Below are 18,152 nucleotides of genomic sequence, written 5' to 3'. Positions count from 1 at the left end.
TTCCTACACTGCCTTTAGAATTGCATCCTTTAGCTTATACTGCCTCTGCTCATTCCTCCCACTACTTCACTTTTCTCTGCAGTAAATTTAAACTGCCATGTGTCCACCTATTCCACCAGCCTGTCTATATCCTCTTGAAGTCTATCACTATCATTACATAGGCAGTAAAGCACAGAAACAGGCCATATGGCCCAGCCAGTCCATGTCGGTGTTAATGCTTCACTCAAATCACTTCCCATCTTTTCTCATCTAAATCTACCATTGTAACCATTCCTTCTCCCTCACAAGGTGATCTAGCTTCCCCTTAAGTACATCTGTACTTTTCAATCACTTCCCTACGGTTGCGAGTTCCACATTTTTACCACTTTTTGAGTAAAGAAGCTTCTTCTGAATTACCTATTGATTTTCTTGATGAATGTCTTATGTTGAAAGCCTTTAGCTGTACTCTTCCCTACAAGAATGTTTCCTCAAAACTCATCAAGACCTCTATTAGGTCATCCCTCAGCCATTTTTCAAGAGAAAATAGGCCCAGCCTGTCAATCCTTTCCTAGTCAATCTTCTCTGCACCCTGTCCAGTGCCTCTATATCCTTTTATGTTATGGCAACCAGAACTGCACTCGGTATTCTAAATGTAGTCTAACCAAGGTTAGATACAGGTTTAGCATAACTTCCCTGCTTTTCCATTATATCTCCCGAGAAATAAAGCCTAGTGCTTGGTTTGATTTTTTAATGACCTTGCTAACCTGCGGTACAGCTTTTAGTGATTTGTGTACTTGTACTTCAAGATACCTTTGTTCCTCTACCCAACCCAGACTTGGCACCTACCAAGACATAAGTGACCTCCCTATTCTTTCTACCAAAATGTGCTGCTTCACAATTTTGTTGAACTTGATTTGCCAATTATTTGCCCGCTCTTTATGTTTATTAAATTTGTTGCAGTTCTCCTCAGTATTGTATATCCCACCCACCACCACCACCAATTTAGTGTCATCTGTAAATCTAGAAATTGTATTTTTGATTCACAAGTCCAAATCATTAACTGTCTGGACTGTCTCCCTTCATAACTTGTAAAATAAAAGCTCAATAAACCAATGAAGTGACCCTTAGACAGCACTAAATATACAACTATCTTCCGTTCCTAGTGTTTAGGATTGTATATTTCAGCAGAAAATATTTTATTGGTGTTTTTATTGTATTATATTGATGTTTTTATTTTATTAGTGATGCTATCTGGCTTTTCTTTCAATAATGTAATCAAATTAAATGCATGAATTTGGATTGAATTTTATGATTATCCAGGTGAAAAAAATGGCAGGTTGGAGATTGCATTTTTAGCTAACTGTTTTCTACATCTGGAACTTTAAGTACAGGAACAGGTTAGTTAGAATGAAGTTTTGGTTCACCTTGGCCCTATTTGTATTGCAATCTAAAAGGATATCCTTTACAACACTAGTAATGCATTTCCATTTCTCACACTGAGACAGATTGCCACTTGGTGCCAAATATTTATGGTGTGGATTCTTACCTAGTAGGATTGAGCATTTACAAACTCATTTCAGTTCAAGCCATAACAGCCATAATTTGCGACTAGTAAGTAAAAGAACAATATATTGCCCTGTTCCATGTAATTTCTGTACAGCCTGAAGTTTCAACTTGTCAGTGCTCATCAGTTGTTGGATGCATCCATCAATCAGTGCTAGAACGGAATGAGGAACAAGAATATGAGGGTCATATTCTTTTGAAAACTAGCATATAGTATGCAGAAGATCTGGCAATTGTATGAAGGTGGAGCTTTAAGGAGAGATCCTTGCTTACATTTGTAACATTCCAAATTAATATTTTTAATTTTTCAAAATTCATCTTCCAATTCACGTATATAACAAGTTCTGAGGCCCTCAGGTAATACCATGTTATAATGGCCTGTATTTAGAGTGGAGATTGTGAAATGGTCGGTTGATGTACCTAGGTTGGGTGACGTACCTAAATGTTTATCAATGTGTTTGAGCTCCCAAAATATATATGCTTTGATCATTTATTAAAATATATCTGCTAGATTTTCTGACTCGTCTATTCTAAAATGTTTTGCTTTTTTAAATTGAAAATTCTACAAAATTGTAATTCTGTTTTGCAGACTTTCCTCCTGAGGGCACCACACACAGCATAATTGGTGAGTTAAAGCTAGGTTATGTATCACAGGCCAGGCATTCTTATTTGCCTGAACAGACCATTAAAATTTATAATAGCCCCAGTGTAGATTTATTTACCCCCTAACCTAAGTTGCAGTTTCTCTGTATAGTGTATTGGAAATTGAGTCTGCTGTTTATTTCCAACACTGTCTGACTGTGTTTGACTGCTTGCTGAGATCGCTCAGAATAAAGACCGTATGAGATTTTCAGTTCAGACTGTTTCTAGTAGTGAGATATCCATTTGATGTTTTATGCAAAAGGTTGTGTTGATCTGCAGATGAAATTATTTGCTTGAAGGAACAAAAAAGTGTATTTTAGAATTTCTTGGTGCAGCTGAGTGTGAATCAGATATTATACTTGCATATAACTCATTCGATTACTCTTGGAATTGTACACTTTCCTTAAGATTTTTTGTAAAATTTTACAATTTCACGTTTGGAAAAGAAAAAAATCCAGGTGAAGCATGGACACTTTTTTTTCTTAAAAGTCTAGCTACATTTAGGAAGGATGAAAAATATCAACCCCTTACCCAAGTGCAGTCTCACAAGCACCCTCCAGTACATTGCCCAGGTGTGAGAAATTCATAATTGAATGGTGAGTGCCATTGGGCTGTATTATAACATGAGCCCAATCCTGCCCTCACTCAATATCTAGTCTAGATGCATTTCCAACAATGGCTGAAAAAGCATCAAAAGTAGGATTTCTGATCAATTTCTCCCCTCACCCCGGAGGCACTCTAATCAAATGTACCCTGGCTAACTTCAGCTAATTGCGGATGTATGTGCCCTTCTTTGTCCTTGGTTGATTCCATATACCTGCGGCCATACACAACGCTTGGGTATGTGCTCCCCTAAATACAGTCACAAAGCATAACCGATGGCCTGGAGTTTCCTCCTTGGAAGCAACTCAAACTTTAGATCCAAAAATGGACTCAGTATTGTGCCCATCTTGCCAATGTCAAAATGCACCCAATTATCCTAATGACATATGGAGATTACCCCTAGAAAACAGCATAAACAGTCAGGGTCTCATAAACAGAGCTGAATCCATGCCATATATTTCTGCTTTAAATATGAAAATTTAAGTTGTATACTTGCTTAATCATTATTCAGATCCAGCATGGTTAGGAAGCTTTTCAATTTATAACATGAGACACTTGTGACATAAGAATACATTATAATAAACAGGAAATATAGAGCCAGTCACGATGAGCAAAATTTAGAACTGCTTGAAATATATCCAAGATCCTTTGACAGCACCTTCCAAACCTCTATATCACCTACAAAGGCAGTAGACTCAGGAACACTACTATCTGTATGTTCCTCTCCAGGTTATTCACCTTCCTGACTTGAAACTATATTGCCATTCCTTCACTGTCGCTGGGTGAAAATCCTGGAACTTCCTCCCTAACAGCACTGGGTATACCTTCACCATATGGATTGCAGCGATTCAATAAGGCAGCTCACCATCATGTTCTCAAGGGCATTTAGGTTGGGCAGTGTATACTGGCCTTGCCGTAATGTCGACATCCCAGGAACAAATAAAAAAAACTAGAAGAATAACACTATCCTGCTGCATGTGAAAACCTCAACCAAGCAAGTGCAATTTGGAGAATAGTCACATCTCAGAGTCAGAGGATGCCCATTTTTGTGATGAGAGTGATGTAGGATACTAGGATAAGAAAATTATAGAAGATCTAAATATGAAAAGATATAGGACACATGCAGGGAAATTGGAAAGAGGAGATTACTCTGACATGGAAATAGTATCACTTCAGGCATGAAGGGTAAATACCCATATGGTTCACTAATGTCCTATAGGGAAAAAATCTGCCATTCTGTCCTGGTCTGGCCTACATGTGACTCATGACCCACAGCAATGTGGTTGACTCTTAAATGTCCTCTGAAATGGCCTAGCAAGCCACTCAGCTTACCACCACTTTCTCAAGGGCATTTAGGGATGGGTCAAATGCTAGCCTAGCCAGCGACGCCCACATCCCGTGAATGAATGAATAACATTTTTTAAAAGCTGCCTCCCATCCTGAATTTTTTATGTTTCTATAGCTCAACTATTCACTAGAATCTATATACAATTTTTTTTAAAAAAACAGATAATGCCAATTAGAAAATTGATTACTGACTGGAGTAAAATGCAGGTGCTCTATTTATTCAAAATAGAGTTTGAGTGCGGTTTTTCCTGAAGGTCAGTAACTTATTTTTAAATAATTATGACAAGGAGACACTAGGCGGAATTGTCCTTGCCTGCTGGCATTGGGCGTGTTCTGTGGCGTGAGCAGACAATATGGCGAGGAGGCCAAAAATTAGTTTCACGACATTGTCGTGAAACCAGTTTGCAATCGTCTGCTCTGCCCATCGATCGCGAGCAGCGTTCCCCACTATCAAACGTTGGGAACCTCATTGTAATATGTAAGCATATCATTATAAGTCCAGCCCACGCTAGATTCAATTCTCTCACCCCCCCACAACCGGATCGTCCGCCCGCATCAGCGGAAAAATACGCCAGTGCAGAACCCGTCTTAACAAGTGTGACGTGCAGAAGTTGGGACTTGGCGCCAGGGCCTTGCTCACATTGCAGACATCCGAGGAGCAGAAGATGCTGAGCCCTTCAGCAACAGCAGACTGGAGGAACATCCATGGCATGCTGGGTTGATTGTCTTGGCACGGTTCAGCTGTGAAGCTGCTCACGGAAGTTGGAAAGTCATCATCGATGCTCACAACAGATGATGATTGAGGGGATGGGAGAGGAAGGCCTACGATCGACTGGGAGAGGAAGAGATCTCGGGGAGGTGAGGTTGGCGGGGTTGGAAATGAAGGTGTCTGTGGGGAGGGAGTATTGGGGTGGGGGAGAAGATGGCAACTGGGGAGATAGGTGTAAGGGGGCAGTGTAGAAAGTGGGGGGAAGGAGAGAGGAGGAAGTCCAGGGGAGGGGAGGAAGTCCAGGGGAGGGGAGTGCAGAGAGGGAATGGAGTCTGGGACTAGGGAGGAGTAATGGCGGAGGAAGGAGTCAGGGGTTGGGGGGTTGTAGAGGAGGGGTCCAGGGCAGGGGAGGGGGGGTCCGGGGCAGGGGAGGGGGGGTTCCAGAGTTGGAGATGTCAAGGTGAATGTGCAAGGGAGGGCTCTGATAAGTCCATGACTGCCTCCTGGGGAGCGAACTGAGGGTGAGTGTGGTATGAGGAAATAGTGAGAATGACTGAGGCTAGAGTGAGGCAGTAGGGTGGGAAGGTGAGGGTTCGACGGTAGCAGTACATGGAATGGTGAGGGTAATTGCTGGGGACTCTGAGGCAGACATGGACACTGGGGGTGGGAAGGAAGAGGTCGGGGCGGTTAATGGGGGTGGGATTTTCAGGAAGGAAGGAACTTGCACGTTCATGAGGACATCCCTGAAAAAAAAGGGTTGTGGCTGGTAGGTCACGGAGGGGAGGTGGTCAACTGTAATGGGGGAAAGGAAATGGGTGACTTGGGGAGGGGAATGAACAAGGGAGTGAAAGTAAAACTGAATTGGCACCATGCTGTCCAATTTGAAAATGAAATGAGAGTTGTGGTGGGCGAGATCAGGTGCTGCATGGGAGTGTGATCATTGGGTGGGCGGAGATTCAGGTCAGCACAGATGGACAACTGAAAGTGAACCCCAGCAGGCAGCATTGAGATGAGTGTGATGGGGAAGGATCTGCTTGCGTGGGAGAATGCTTGCACGAATCTCCGAAAGGCCCTGCTACACAAAACGCTCCTTCCTCCCTCCAGAATCACTCGTGGGCTGGCTGCTCCCTCTGTGGTGACAGAGGACAAGGTTGAGGAGTTCACAGGCAAACGGGAATCGGAGGGAGTGGGCAGCCTCTGAGATTGCTGAGCAGATGACCCAGGGGTGTCCAGCTGCCGTTCCTCCTCCTTTCAGGTGCCCAAGGGCCTGGCCTGACTCGCTAAGGGGATGAAGCACCTGGAGGGATGTTGAGGTGCTCCATTTCCTTCTTAGGTTGCCACTACATAAACTCGCCCATGGCTCCCGCGATGGAGTGCAGGTCTGCGTGTATCTCCGTGTTCTGCTGGACTAGGGTCTCCAGGCATCCGCCATCCTCCCCATGAGAACTTCAATGGAGCATATGTGGGCATCACTTCATCAGAGAGCAGGCTGATGCACTCCTCCGACTTGCGAGCTACTCTGTCGAGAGCTTTCAATAACTCCACGTGATGTTCCCCGCCTTCTGCCTACTCCCCAGGATGAGTTGGAAGGCCTAATCCAGAGGTTCGTTATTTGACTCGGACCTTACAGATGTCTCTTCACCAGCAGCCATCAGAGTGCCTGGGAGCTCGGTTCAACCTGCCTCCACCTGATGCTGATGTGTGTCCATACGGTGACCTCTAGATTGTGAACCCGAGTCAGCTCTAGATCGAGGTTCCACCAAGGTGTGAGTCTCTATGCTGGTGGAGGGTGTGGGTAAGAACTGTGACGGGTCTTCCAGGCTGTTTATTTCCAGCTCTTCAATGGAGGAGTTGTCCTCTTGGCTGGCGGCAAGGACATGGATGGAGCTGAGGGACTGGCTGGCTGAGGGTGTCGGTGGCTTGGCAGAGCTCCCTGTGAACCTGGCAGCAGCGTCAAAAGCAAGAGAGAGAGCACTCAGTTGCGTTGAGAGAGGGATGATGTGGTGCAGGATTCTCACATGGGTGTTCTCCACCGACCTCACGGTCACCACAGGCAGAGTCCATGTCCTCACCAGTCAACGCAATGGCACACTCCTCAAAACGAGTGAGGGGCCTAACATGAGCCACTCCCCCAGTCTGAAACCTCTCTCTGATGATGTGAGCAAGCTTCTCCTGCATGGAAACAGATGGAGAGAGTGTGAGCAGGGCGCATAACACTGCATGGAACATTTGTGTGGTTAGCAGAGCTATGGACAGGATGGGGACGTGAGGTCAAGGATATGAGCCTGATGGAGATATGAGGGTGTGTTCAAGAGTTAGTGGTTTTGTCCCTTGAGATGTGCGATCCCTCTAGATGTGTGATGGGTTGTTGAGAGTGATGAGAAGAGTGAGTTACCCTGGCGGAACGGATGAGATCATTCACCCTGTAGCAGCACCGGGTGGCAGTCCTCTTTTGCAGGGCATTTACGCTGACCACCACTGCGTACGGCTGGACTTCAAATATGGTGCTCGGCATGATGAAGCAGCGAGGTGATGGCCTGGCAGGCAAATGAGAGCCCGCCTGCCATGAAAACAACACGTTTCCCGGAAATGCATAATTAATGCGGCGGGTTTGGGATGATACGGGCATGAAAAGCCGCCATTGCAGCCAGCGGATAAAACATCGTTTTACCTGTCAGCTATCGCACTTAGTGCAAATCTGGAACGATTCCGCTCACTGTTCCGTTACCTCAGCTGTCAGGAAGAATGTGTGTGTGTATCTCCCTTCTCTGCAGGTAACCACCACTCACCAAGTCTAAGAGATGGACCAACTTTCTAGGTTAACAACACACTGACATTCTGTTGCTTGTGTGTTTACCTGTACCTTTACACTTCTACATTTTATATAAAAGAAACAAGAAACAGGGAGTATTTCACTGTGAATCAATACACTCTATCAAATGATTGATTATGAACATTTAATATAGCAAGCTAAAGGTGGACAGGATTTTTTGTTTCGTGCTTTTGCTGTTAAGACACTATGAATTTCCCAGGTTTTCATTTTTTGTTCCCATGAATTCTGTACAACAGATGTAAATTTAGAGCCCTAATTATGATTCATGCTCGTGATCTTGTTCACCTCCTTAGAATTTTGAAGTAATGAAATCAAGTTAATCAACATTCACTTGTAATCAAGATAATTCTGCCACTGCTTTTAACTGATTTGCATTGCTTTTGAATTACTAAGGCAACCCATGATAAAGTAGTGTGCAATGTTTTTAACTGTTCCCAACTTTTGTCCAACTGGTTCATTGTATCCTCTGAATCACCTTGTCCTGTATCATCTGCTTTGGGAATTTCCACTAAAAGTTTATCTCAAGCCATCATTTATGGAGCCTTGACTTTAAAATAGAGCCTTGTTCACTTTAGGACATTGAATACGTGCTGTCTCTCAAATCATAACATCATAACGTGGAGTGGATTTGTGAGCCATAACAACATTTGATTCTGAAATATAAAACTGCCTCTTCGAATGATGTAGTTAATGGCATTAATCCCCAATTATGTTCTGACTGTACTGAATTTAGGAAATTGTGATAATCATATTTATCAATGTATTTCTCTTTAGATTCTTCATACCAAAGACAAAGCACAATGAAAGTCACTGCCACAGCTGCAAGTAGTACAAGCAAATCAGAACCAATCCAGGTAATGATGGCCTTATAAATGTGGTGCAGAAGCATGACTGAACATATGATCAGTTCACTAATAGACTGTTCCCACTTGGCTGGTCTGTTTTGTCTGATTAAATCACTAAAATGGACCGTTCCCATTAAGAAAATACCTGAATGGAAGCAGAAGTGAGGAAATAGTTTTAACTGCACCCTCCTGATAAGTGAATACAGTCTTTATCCTTGTGTACTATTTATTTATGCTTCCCCACTCAGACTGGCAAAAGGTGGAACCTGGTGTTCTTTTATGGCTGCTGCTATTGACAAGTTGAGTAAAAAATTTGGACTGTAGAATTGGGAGTACAATTTCAAAATTTGAAAATATCATCAAATTGCAGTGATACTTAATAAAGCCTGCAACAAAATACATGACATTAATAAACTTGAAAATTGGGTGTGTAATTGACAAATTCAGTATAAATATGTGAGAGTTCTTACATTTTTGTAGGAAAAATAGGGAGTGGTGAAGTTATTTTGAATTTGTATCAAACCTTATTGAGAGCACACACAGAAATGTACTGTTCTTGTTTCGATGAATAAAAGGACATGGAGGCACTGGAGAAGGTGTAGAAAAGATTTACAAGGATGAGACTGAACAAGCTGAGGGTTGTTCTCTAGGTGGCCAAATAATAGTCTTTAAAATTATCAAGGGGTTTGATAGGATAGATGTGGGAGAAACCAAAACTAGGAGCCTTGAATATAAATTGTCTTTACTAAATCCAATGAGGAATTCAAGATAAACTTAATTACATGAAGAGTGGTTAGAAATTGAAACTTGCTACTACGAGGGGTAGTCGAAGCAAATAGCACAGAGACATTTAAGGAGAAGCTAGATAAAAATGGGAGTTAGTAATAGAAGGTTATGCTGATAGGAATAGATGAAGGGAGGAGGCTCATGCAAAGCATAAATGCTGGCATAGACTACTTGGGCCGAATAGCCTGTTTCTGTGCTGTAAATTCTATGTAATTTAATATTTTTAATTGCAATTGTAACCAGTTTTATGATGCAGCTAATATATAGTCTAGGCTTTGGGAACTGCACAGTTCTGAATATAATCACCAATTAAATTAATCAGTTCATTCAAGGTGTGCACCTTCATCCATAGTAACAGTATGACACTCTGCTGCCCTAATTATATCTCAGTATTAAATGCATAATTACCTTTGCAGCGTGGATATTCCAGTCAAATCTGCAGTCTTCGTTTTATGGGTTAGTGCATCAGGAACAAAGATTTTTAAAAAGATTGAAAGTTCTCGCATCAGACACAGAGCTAAATCTTTATGCTGTTAATCAGCTCTATAATAAATCTGTTAACTGAAAGCATATTTTGGAGGATGAAGAGAGGTTTAAAGAAAAAAGTTCAACAAATTCTGATCGTGACATTTAAAAATGGTAGTAGTTTTCGCAAATTTAATTTGCATAGGGCCCATGGAGCTAACAGAGAACCAGGCCTTTTTTCATTTCTCTTTTTCAGTCTCTCTCTCTTTCCTGCATTCTTTATCTATTCCCTCGCCAACAGAATTGACTTGCATTTATAAAAGTCTGACGTAATGTATGACCGCATCAAAACAAGGAATGTTGCTGTTTTAATGTGAATTGTACACCTTATAAGTATAGAAAGCAGTTTAAAAATATTAGTGTTGTATAGTGTTCGTGAGTTGTCTGATTCTTTCCACATTCCAATTCATGTTACACCGAAGCATGTTTCAGTCCAGTAAGCTGTCATCTCATACTAGACAAAAACAATTAGCCAGCACACATGAACAGCAGTCTCACTGTACCTTTTTGTGTTATTGAATGTTTAGATTCATATGTAAATATTGGTTTAATATTTTAGTAAATGTAAATGGAAGTGACTGCAGGGTACAGGTACATATTGTGGTTTTTGCAAATTATTGCTAAGCAGTGGAAACTCAATGTTAACTATCACCTGAGGAAGTCACTGATGAGAAAGCCTATAATTAGCTTGCAGTCAACTATTGACAGCAGAGTATTTATTCTCTGCCAGTCTTCCTCCTCTGACTGCATTATTGAATATTTTTTAAAGAATTCAGTCCTTTTTTTAGTATTTTAAGCTTTGTGAAATTAACCTTGGCAAATATTATTGCCAAATAAAATTATTCTTATTTTTCTATAGGGTGACTATATTATTTTTCCTTTGGTACATGCACCGTGCGATGCACCTATTTTTCACAGTAGTCCTTATTTTCAGAGCGCTGAGACTATAATATTGTCCGAATGCAAGAGTAAAAGCACAAGCTGCTGTACTATCAAGCCATAAAACAAATCCCCCAGTTTGATTCCTGGTCCAATTTATTCTTTTTATCATTTCCAGATTAGCTTAAATGCTCTTGTCTCCCTTCTATGAACTGCACCTCACCTGAAACTTCTTCTTATATCCAGTCCCACACCATGTCGAGTTCATTCATGTTCTTGCTGACATGTCTCTTGGTTCCCCCAATGCTTCAGATTTTATTCTTTTCCCCTTTTAAATTCCTCGATGAGTGTGCTCGCTCTCTCTCATCCCTGCCCCCTTCCCTATAGAACTGTAAAAGCAGTGAAGTTTAAGGGAAGATTTAATAGAGGCGTTCAAAAGTATAGCTTTTCCCTATTTACTCTGGTTCCACTGGCAGAAGGGTCAGTAACCAGAGGATGCAGATTTAATACAGTTGGCAAAATATCCTCGAGGGAAAATGAGTTTTTAATGCAGCAAATTTGTTATGATTTGGAATGCACTGCCTAATGGAGTAGTGGAAGCAGATTCAGTAATAATTTAAAAGGGAATTTACTTGAAAAGGAGAAACATGGAGGACTATGGGGAAAGATCAGGGAAGTGGGACTAATTGGATAACTTTCAAAGAAATGGCACTGACCTACACACCCAAGAGTTCTCCATTCCTCTGGCATCAGCCTTTTGGGCATCCTACTTCGCCATTGGTGGCTGCACCTTCCTCTCCGGACTTATTCCTTTAACGCCTTCCTTAAAACTTATTTCTGTGAAGCTCTGATGAACGTTTTCTTCATTAAGGGTACTTTTTAGAGAGGGTGGGAACAAATGGCTATTGCATTGGTAATTGCTAACTGATTTTTGCTTGAGGGAGAGAAAAAATATCAGCCAAACATCTTGCTCCTGATTCTTTTGATAATAAGTATGTGACACAGCTCTAATGCTCTTTGTAGTTTCATAGCCTGTTGCAATTTCTATCTAATTTCACAATATCCACTTAGCAAGATACTGGAAGACTTCCAGAGCCCAAAGAAGTTCCCTATCAAGAATGGGTGATTTCAGAAAAGCATTTTTTTTTTACAAAAAAAAAAGACTTTTGACTTATAAAAACACAAGTTTCATGTACCTCATGTAAATGTCACCCCTAGTTTTTCTGGGATCAAACTCTGTTGTGATTATTAATTACTTACCCATAATTACTATGCTTTATTAATTAAAAAGAATGCGCAGGAGCCTTTAGATTTTCCCTCCAGCAATTCTAGCAGCAATCTCTCGGACAATTCCCATAGTGGAATTGGCTGTGAAATTACTGCTAGAATTGACAGAAGGAAAATCTAAATGTTCTGAACAGTGGAATTGGCTTGGCCATAGCTACCATCCAATCTCTCATGAAGAACTGCCATGCAGTTGTCTACTACCAGCAGCTTTGCATGAGTCTGCATTTACAGGGGGAGAAGAAACAACAATTGGTGGGGTAGGGAAGGGCAGTTGGGAAACATGAGGGGATTTGCTCTGGTGTCAACATCTGTAGAACATCTGATACCTTCTGTTACTTTTTGACGTTCACTTACTGAAGCTAGTTCCTCTAGGCAACATTCCCTGTAATTTTTTATTTCAAATGGTGATTTCTTTAAGTGCATGGCCCCTTAATTTGTTTTGCACAGCCACTTTAAAGGGGATAATTGTGTGTGGCCTGGGCAGGAATTCTTAGTTTGCTGCACAGTGTAACTTAAAGGGAATATTGCCTCTTGGGTGTGTCATATTGCTATATAGAATAATTAAAACATTTTGTTGTCTTCAATCTAGTCAATGCTGTAGGTTTTCATTTTGTTGATTAATTTTGGCATTTAGTTGAATTAATTTATAATCATTGGTAAAACAGAACTATTGCTGCAATTTTGGTCTTCATTATTTATTGCTGTACTGGAAGGAAAAGTTTTACAAATCCTCATCTACACCAACTAGGTGTAAAATGATTACTGGACTATTTCCTTCGGCGACATCTGAATGCATCTGGGAATATAAAGCAGAATGCATTTTTGTACTTGCAGTTCAGCTTGTTATAACCAGCTGGTGCATCACAAGTATTAAAGCAAGGTTTAAAAATTGTTTATTCTTTAATTGCAGTCAAAGGAGATGGGGGATGTGCTGACCCAGATGTTTCCAGATGAAATTAATTCTCCATCAGGAATCAAGTAAGATGCATATCTTTCTTAATTAAACCTAAAGATCTCAAATACCAGTAGTTTGGGAGGGGGCAGGGTGCGGGGACGAAGAACCCCACCTCTAATGAATCTACATGCACATTTTTGTTCTCTGCACAGTGCAACACGACGACGACCAATCAAAGGAGCAGCAGGTCGACCAATTCAGTACAACTTTGATGATCTGCTGACGCGGGCTACAGAGAGACAGAACTATAAAGAGAGAAGCACCTATTTGGTTACAAAGGAGAAAAAGCCAACGCAACGTCTCGTACCAGTGTGGCTACAGATCCTGCTGTTTATCTTTGTGGTGTTTCTCCTCTTCCTGGTCTATCAAGCAATGGAAAGCAATCATGAAAATCCTTTTGCGTACTTTCTGGATAAAACAGGCAACCCAGCGACATCTGAACCGGAGCAGCTGGATACTCGAACCGCACCAGATGTTGATCCACAAGTGGCTCCAAAGTAGATGTACACACCAAAGCAGCATTGGTCTCAAAATTGATTGCAGTAAAGTAGTTAAGCATTGTTGAACTTCACTGCTTTAATCAAATTGAGGGTTATATCATAATATCCAGACATGCCAGTTGTTTTTTTAAATAAAAAGTTTCTTCCCAACCACTGATTTAAACCATGAAGAGGCTGTTAGATTTCTAATCTAAGGAAAACTGTTGTCCAATTTATTCAAACTGTATTGGACAGAAAATTGACAAAATGGTGGTTTAGCTGTATGTATTGTGCGACTTCTGTCTCTATACCATCTGATTCACAAGACATCATAACCCTAACATTTTTATTGACCTACCCAAATTATAATGTCGATTCTGTGCCCCAGCAGATTTTCTCATTTCATTCTTTAGCAATTTCACTGTTTAGCAGTCCCAGCCATACTATAACAAAATTAAATTTACGCAGTGCCATTTAGTATGTACACATTACTACACATTTCTGGCACGGTGTCTTGGTCATTTTACTTTTGGACAGAGAGAAAACCTTGAGATTAGAATAGCTTTTTTTTTTAAAAAAAAATTTGGATTTTCCAAGTGTTGAGCTTTTCAGTACTGGCATATTTAGGGACAATGGTACTATATATAACTTACTGTTAATGCTGGCTTATTATGTACTCTTAAATCTGTAGTGATTTTTTTAATGTTCTGGGTTAAATTATAATTGAAACTTCAGGATTATCTTTAAAAGTGTTTTTGTTTTTTTAAAAATCAGAAAATTGTTCCAAGTTGTTAAATTTATGGGTAGAATTCTCTTAACCAGGTTCATTTTGATATGTCTTGGAAATCAGATCGCCCAGTTAAATAAACATCCAAACTATTGAAAGATTCAATTTTCTTAAGTTTTATTCATAATCATTTGAATGTCTATTTGTTCCATTTAATGCATGGTTTAATTCAAAACTCTTTGCATTCAGAAGTGTATATATTCTTCACTTATCTATTATTGATCACAGTAACTGGGGCACATCAAGCTATCCATCCAGTTGCTGCATTTTTTAAGAATATAATCCAGTTCAGTCTTTTGATTTCATTTTACAGTTTTTCCATATGTTGTTTGATGCCTATTGTCAGTAAGTAATGGGTAAAGAAAAATTTGTGTTTCCATTTCTCAGGTTGTAAATCTGTCTTCCCTCCCACTGCTCTATTCCCTATTGTTTACATGTTCAGGCAGTGGCCAAATCCCCTGCTGGAGTAATAGAATCAACATAAATAGCTTCAAAACCTGTAATGTTGGGATTGATCGTTGTTGAGATCAGTGAGTAACAATGAGAAATGTTCAGGACGGATGTTAATGCAGTGTGCTTGATGATTGATGTGCTGTCCCAGATCAGTGAGGTATGAATTTCTGATTATCTTTGCCTCAGAGAGGGTACTGGTCAAATTACCCAAGCTGTGTTCATGTCCCTTGTAGCAGCAGACTGCGTAGCGGTAGGTGCCTAGGAGCGACATTGCTACCTAGCAGGGAATATGGAGAGAAAAAGACCAAAAGAAAAGTCTTATCAAGCTCTTCCAGTTAAAATGTGGCTTTCGGATATTGACAAGAGCGAGATGTTTCCTGACTCCAATGGCTTTGCAAATTTTAGAAACTACTGGTGTTCTGTTTTTCTTTAAAAGAAATAATTGATGTTATTCCCGTAATGTTACATCACATGCTTTACAAATTGACATCTTTCATGATATAAGCTTACCTGTATCTGTCTGCCTTAAGCTTGAATTTCAAATATTACCAACAGACCTGGGGGTGATTTATCAGATACTTTGCTTCCAGTGTTGAACCTGGATCAAGAAAAGCAGAAATTGAACAACTTTGTGTAGAAGTTAATGGACCCAGTTTGGTGCTCCCAATTTTCCATTAAGCTTTCCTGTGAAATGAGACTCTGCAAAATGTGAGCTGGGTCTCTGGAATGTTTATCCGCAGAGTTACATTACAAAATGATGGGGGGGATAAAGTCAACAAAACCCTAATGTTTTGTATTTTTCCCCTAAAATATTACATATTGCTGAGTATCCTGAATGTTGAGAACACCTTGTAATAGTTTGGATCCTAATTGTGCTGCTTTTCTTTATATTGCATGGGAGTTGTATAGGCCACCAAAACTAATGGGCCCCCTAATCTAACTAATGTCTACATTTAGTATTAATATGTCAGATTTTCATGATCTTGCAAAGGCAACATGCTGGCTGTTCTTGTTTTTCTCTTTAAAAAAAAACTAAAAGTATAAAATTCATGAAAAAGTAGAGAGGCATTCTTGAAAGTGTGTTATATATTCTGTTTTAGTAACCTAGTACTTTAAAACACGTGGAATTTCCATTGTGTATTTTTGAATTTTTAATTACTATTCCTCTTTGTGATGTAGACATTTCAGCTGATGTTTTTTTATGGAGGGTGCGTTTCCTATCATAGATGCATAATGCAGGCACAAGCCATGGTGATCTTCCAACTCCAAAATAACCTAACTGCAATAGCCCCTTGTATCTGTATCTGTGGCAAGGCTGTAGAGTTCACTGTGGAGCAGATTTCCAACTTAACATGCCCTAAGTCCATCTAAGCATCAATTTCAAAGTTAACTGGAGCACACCTTTGCTTCCTGTAAACTGTCTTTTAGAAAGGTTCTGGGATATGTTTTTCGGAGTTGGCTATAAATATCACCAAAAAAGCTTACCTGCACCCCAAGTTATTATTAACAATGCTATCGGTACACTGCACCTACTAATACACAGTGAGGTTCACGTACACAATGCTTAATATGCAGAGGAAGGGGCAGCTTCGCTTGCTGGATATTGGTCCAAAATTACGAATGCTGTTCTTCTGTCAATGCACCTTTTTGTGATTTTACTGTGTGAATTTATGCGTTCTTTTTGTAATGAATCCTGTTCAATTTTCATTGTAAAAACTTTTTATCTTTGTGTATTTAGATAAAGGTTAGCTGATCCAGGGAAGAAAAGCATTGTCAGACTCCTACAACATGGTTCATTGCTGCAGAATTTTATTTTTTAACTATTCAGGCCTGATTCGATTTCTGATTGTGTGTGCCAGTTAAGGTTTGCCACTACAATAATTTTAATATTAGACATTTGGTCTTATTTTGTTTTATTTTGGGAAGAAGGGAAAAAAGAATCCTCAAAAATGTTAAAACTCAGTAAGAATTTTTGCATAGTTTTCAATTCTGTCCTCAAGTGGTGAAATACAAAGTTCCTGGTACACAGGATTTTTTTTATAGTTCAATCGTTGAAACTCGAAATTAGAATATTAAAACGGTGGCACATCAATAAGCTTGACTCCATTAAATAAATAGCATAAAGACCATAATGTTCTTTATTGCACAGCTTGTCAAGCAGTTTCCAAACCCTAAGCACAGACCGGGCCTGCAACACTGCGGTAATACAGAACTGAAAATTTTCCATATGTTTGTAAAATTACAACTTATGTTGCTTTTTTTTTAAATCTACATCCATATCCTTTTGAATGAAACTAAGATAAGAATTGATTTTTTTTTTTCAATGAATTGCAGATTTGAAAATACCACCTGTATTCTTAGGATACAGATTTGCATTCTAGGAATGGGAAAAAATGTTGCGTTGATTAATTCTTGTTACTTGAAGTGTGCCTTTTGGACACTGTTGAATTTAGCATGTTTGATTGACCTGGAGAATTGTTTCCAAACACAACTTCTCCTGTTTTGTGTATTTTCTACAGTTGTTTCTGGTTTCCAAGTGGCTTTAAGCAGCTAAAAGGCACCAGCTTTTAGTTCCAATGGATAATTGGGAAAATAAATCATTGTGGACTTTTAATGTACTAAAAGTAGTGCAATGTTGTATGTAGCCCAAGCTACAAAAGATATCTTGCAAGCAGCTCAGTAACTATATTTTCTACTGGTTTGGAGCTGTTTTGCTAATGTCCCCTCAAAGTTCAAACAGGACCTGAGAAACACCATTTTGTTTTATCCATAAGTGGTGTCCAATTGGCTCAGCATTCACATCTTAACTCCTGTTTTTCTCATTTGGCAATGTTTCTATCTAAAGTGCTTTGTTTTGGAAATTTTTTAATGCTAGCTCTTGTCTTGAATGTGCCTTATTTATTAAATTCCTTATCCAAATTTAAATAAAGTTTGTATATTTAAAGTGAGCCTTCAATCTTTGTGTGCATGCATATATTTCTATGTATACACAGGACAGGTAGGAATAGTTATCCTGACTGCCACTGATATGTGGATTGTTTCTATAAAAAAAAACATGCAGAAGGCCTTTGTTATACTCTCGTTTCTTAACAACCTAACTTTTCTGTATTTTGTCAAAACATGATTGCATTTCTAATGTGCCTCCTGTTCCTCCTGATTAGAAGGTTGTGATTTAAACAATGATGGCCTTTTGGTGTGCTTACCAAGTGGCCGATTTTTCTTGTGTCTGTGGTTATATAGGGTTCGACTGCAGGGAATCTCATGCTGTGTTGTACACACGTATTCGTTGATTTATATGGGCTTTTGACTTGGAATGGGACTGTGAATACTCCGGGGGAAGAATTTCCCCCCACCCGGTCGGAAAGGAAAGTGCAGGAGCGGGCGCATGCAGGTGTGCCTCCGATCGGTGCCCCTGATCGGGGCGCGCTGCCATTTTACGAGGGCGGGCCAATTAAGGCCCGCCCAGCGTGACATCTGCCA

The 18,152-nt window shown here is 40.1% G+C and overlaps 1 protein-coding gene across 5 annotated transcripts in view; it reads left to right on the top strand.

Moving 5' to 3' along the window:
- Nucleotides 1–17,616, top strand: part of LOC121282080 (lamina-associated polypeptide 2-like) — an 81,276-nt gene extending 63,660 nt beyond the window's left edge. For all 5 annotated transcript variants that reach the window (XM_041195519.1, XM_041195520.1, XM_041195518.1 and 2 more), the window contains 4 exons: nt 2,132–2,167; nt 8,451–8,530; nt 12,909–12,976; nt 13,106–17,616. In XM_041195519.1, the coding sequence (XP_041051453.1) occupies nt 2,132–2,167; nt 8,451–8,530; nt 12,909–12,976; nt 13,106–13,454 (533 nt within the window). In that variant the 3' untranslated portion in view covers nt 13,455–17,616. The remainder of the gene's footprint in view (nt 1–2,131; nt 2,168–8,450; nt 8,531–12,908; nt 12,977–13,105) is intronic.
- Nucleotides 17,617–18,152: the final 536 nt, after the last annotated feature.

The sequence above is a fragment of the Carcharodon carcharias genome, chromosome 9 (genome assembly GCF_017639515.1).
Source record: "Carcharodon carcharias isolate sCarCar2 chromosome 9, sCarCar2.pri, whole genome shotgun sequence".
Classification (NCBI taxonomy): Eukaryota; Metazoa; Chordata; class Chondrichthyes; order Lamniformes; family Lamnidae; genus Carcharodon; species Carcharodon carcharias.
The sequence above is the reverse complement of the archived record's forward strand: the minus strand, read 5'-3'. Positions and strand labels throughout refer to the sequence as shown.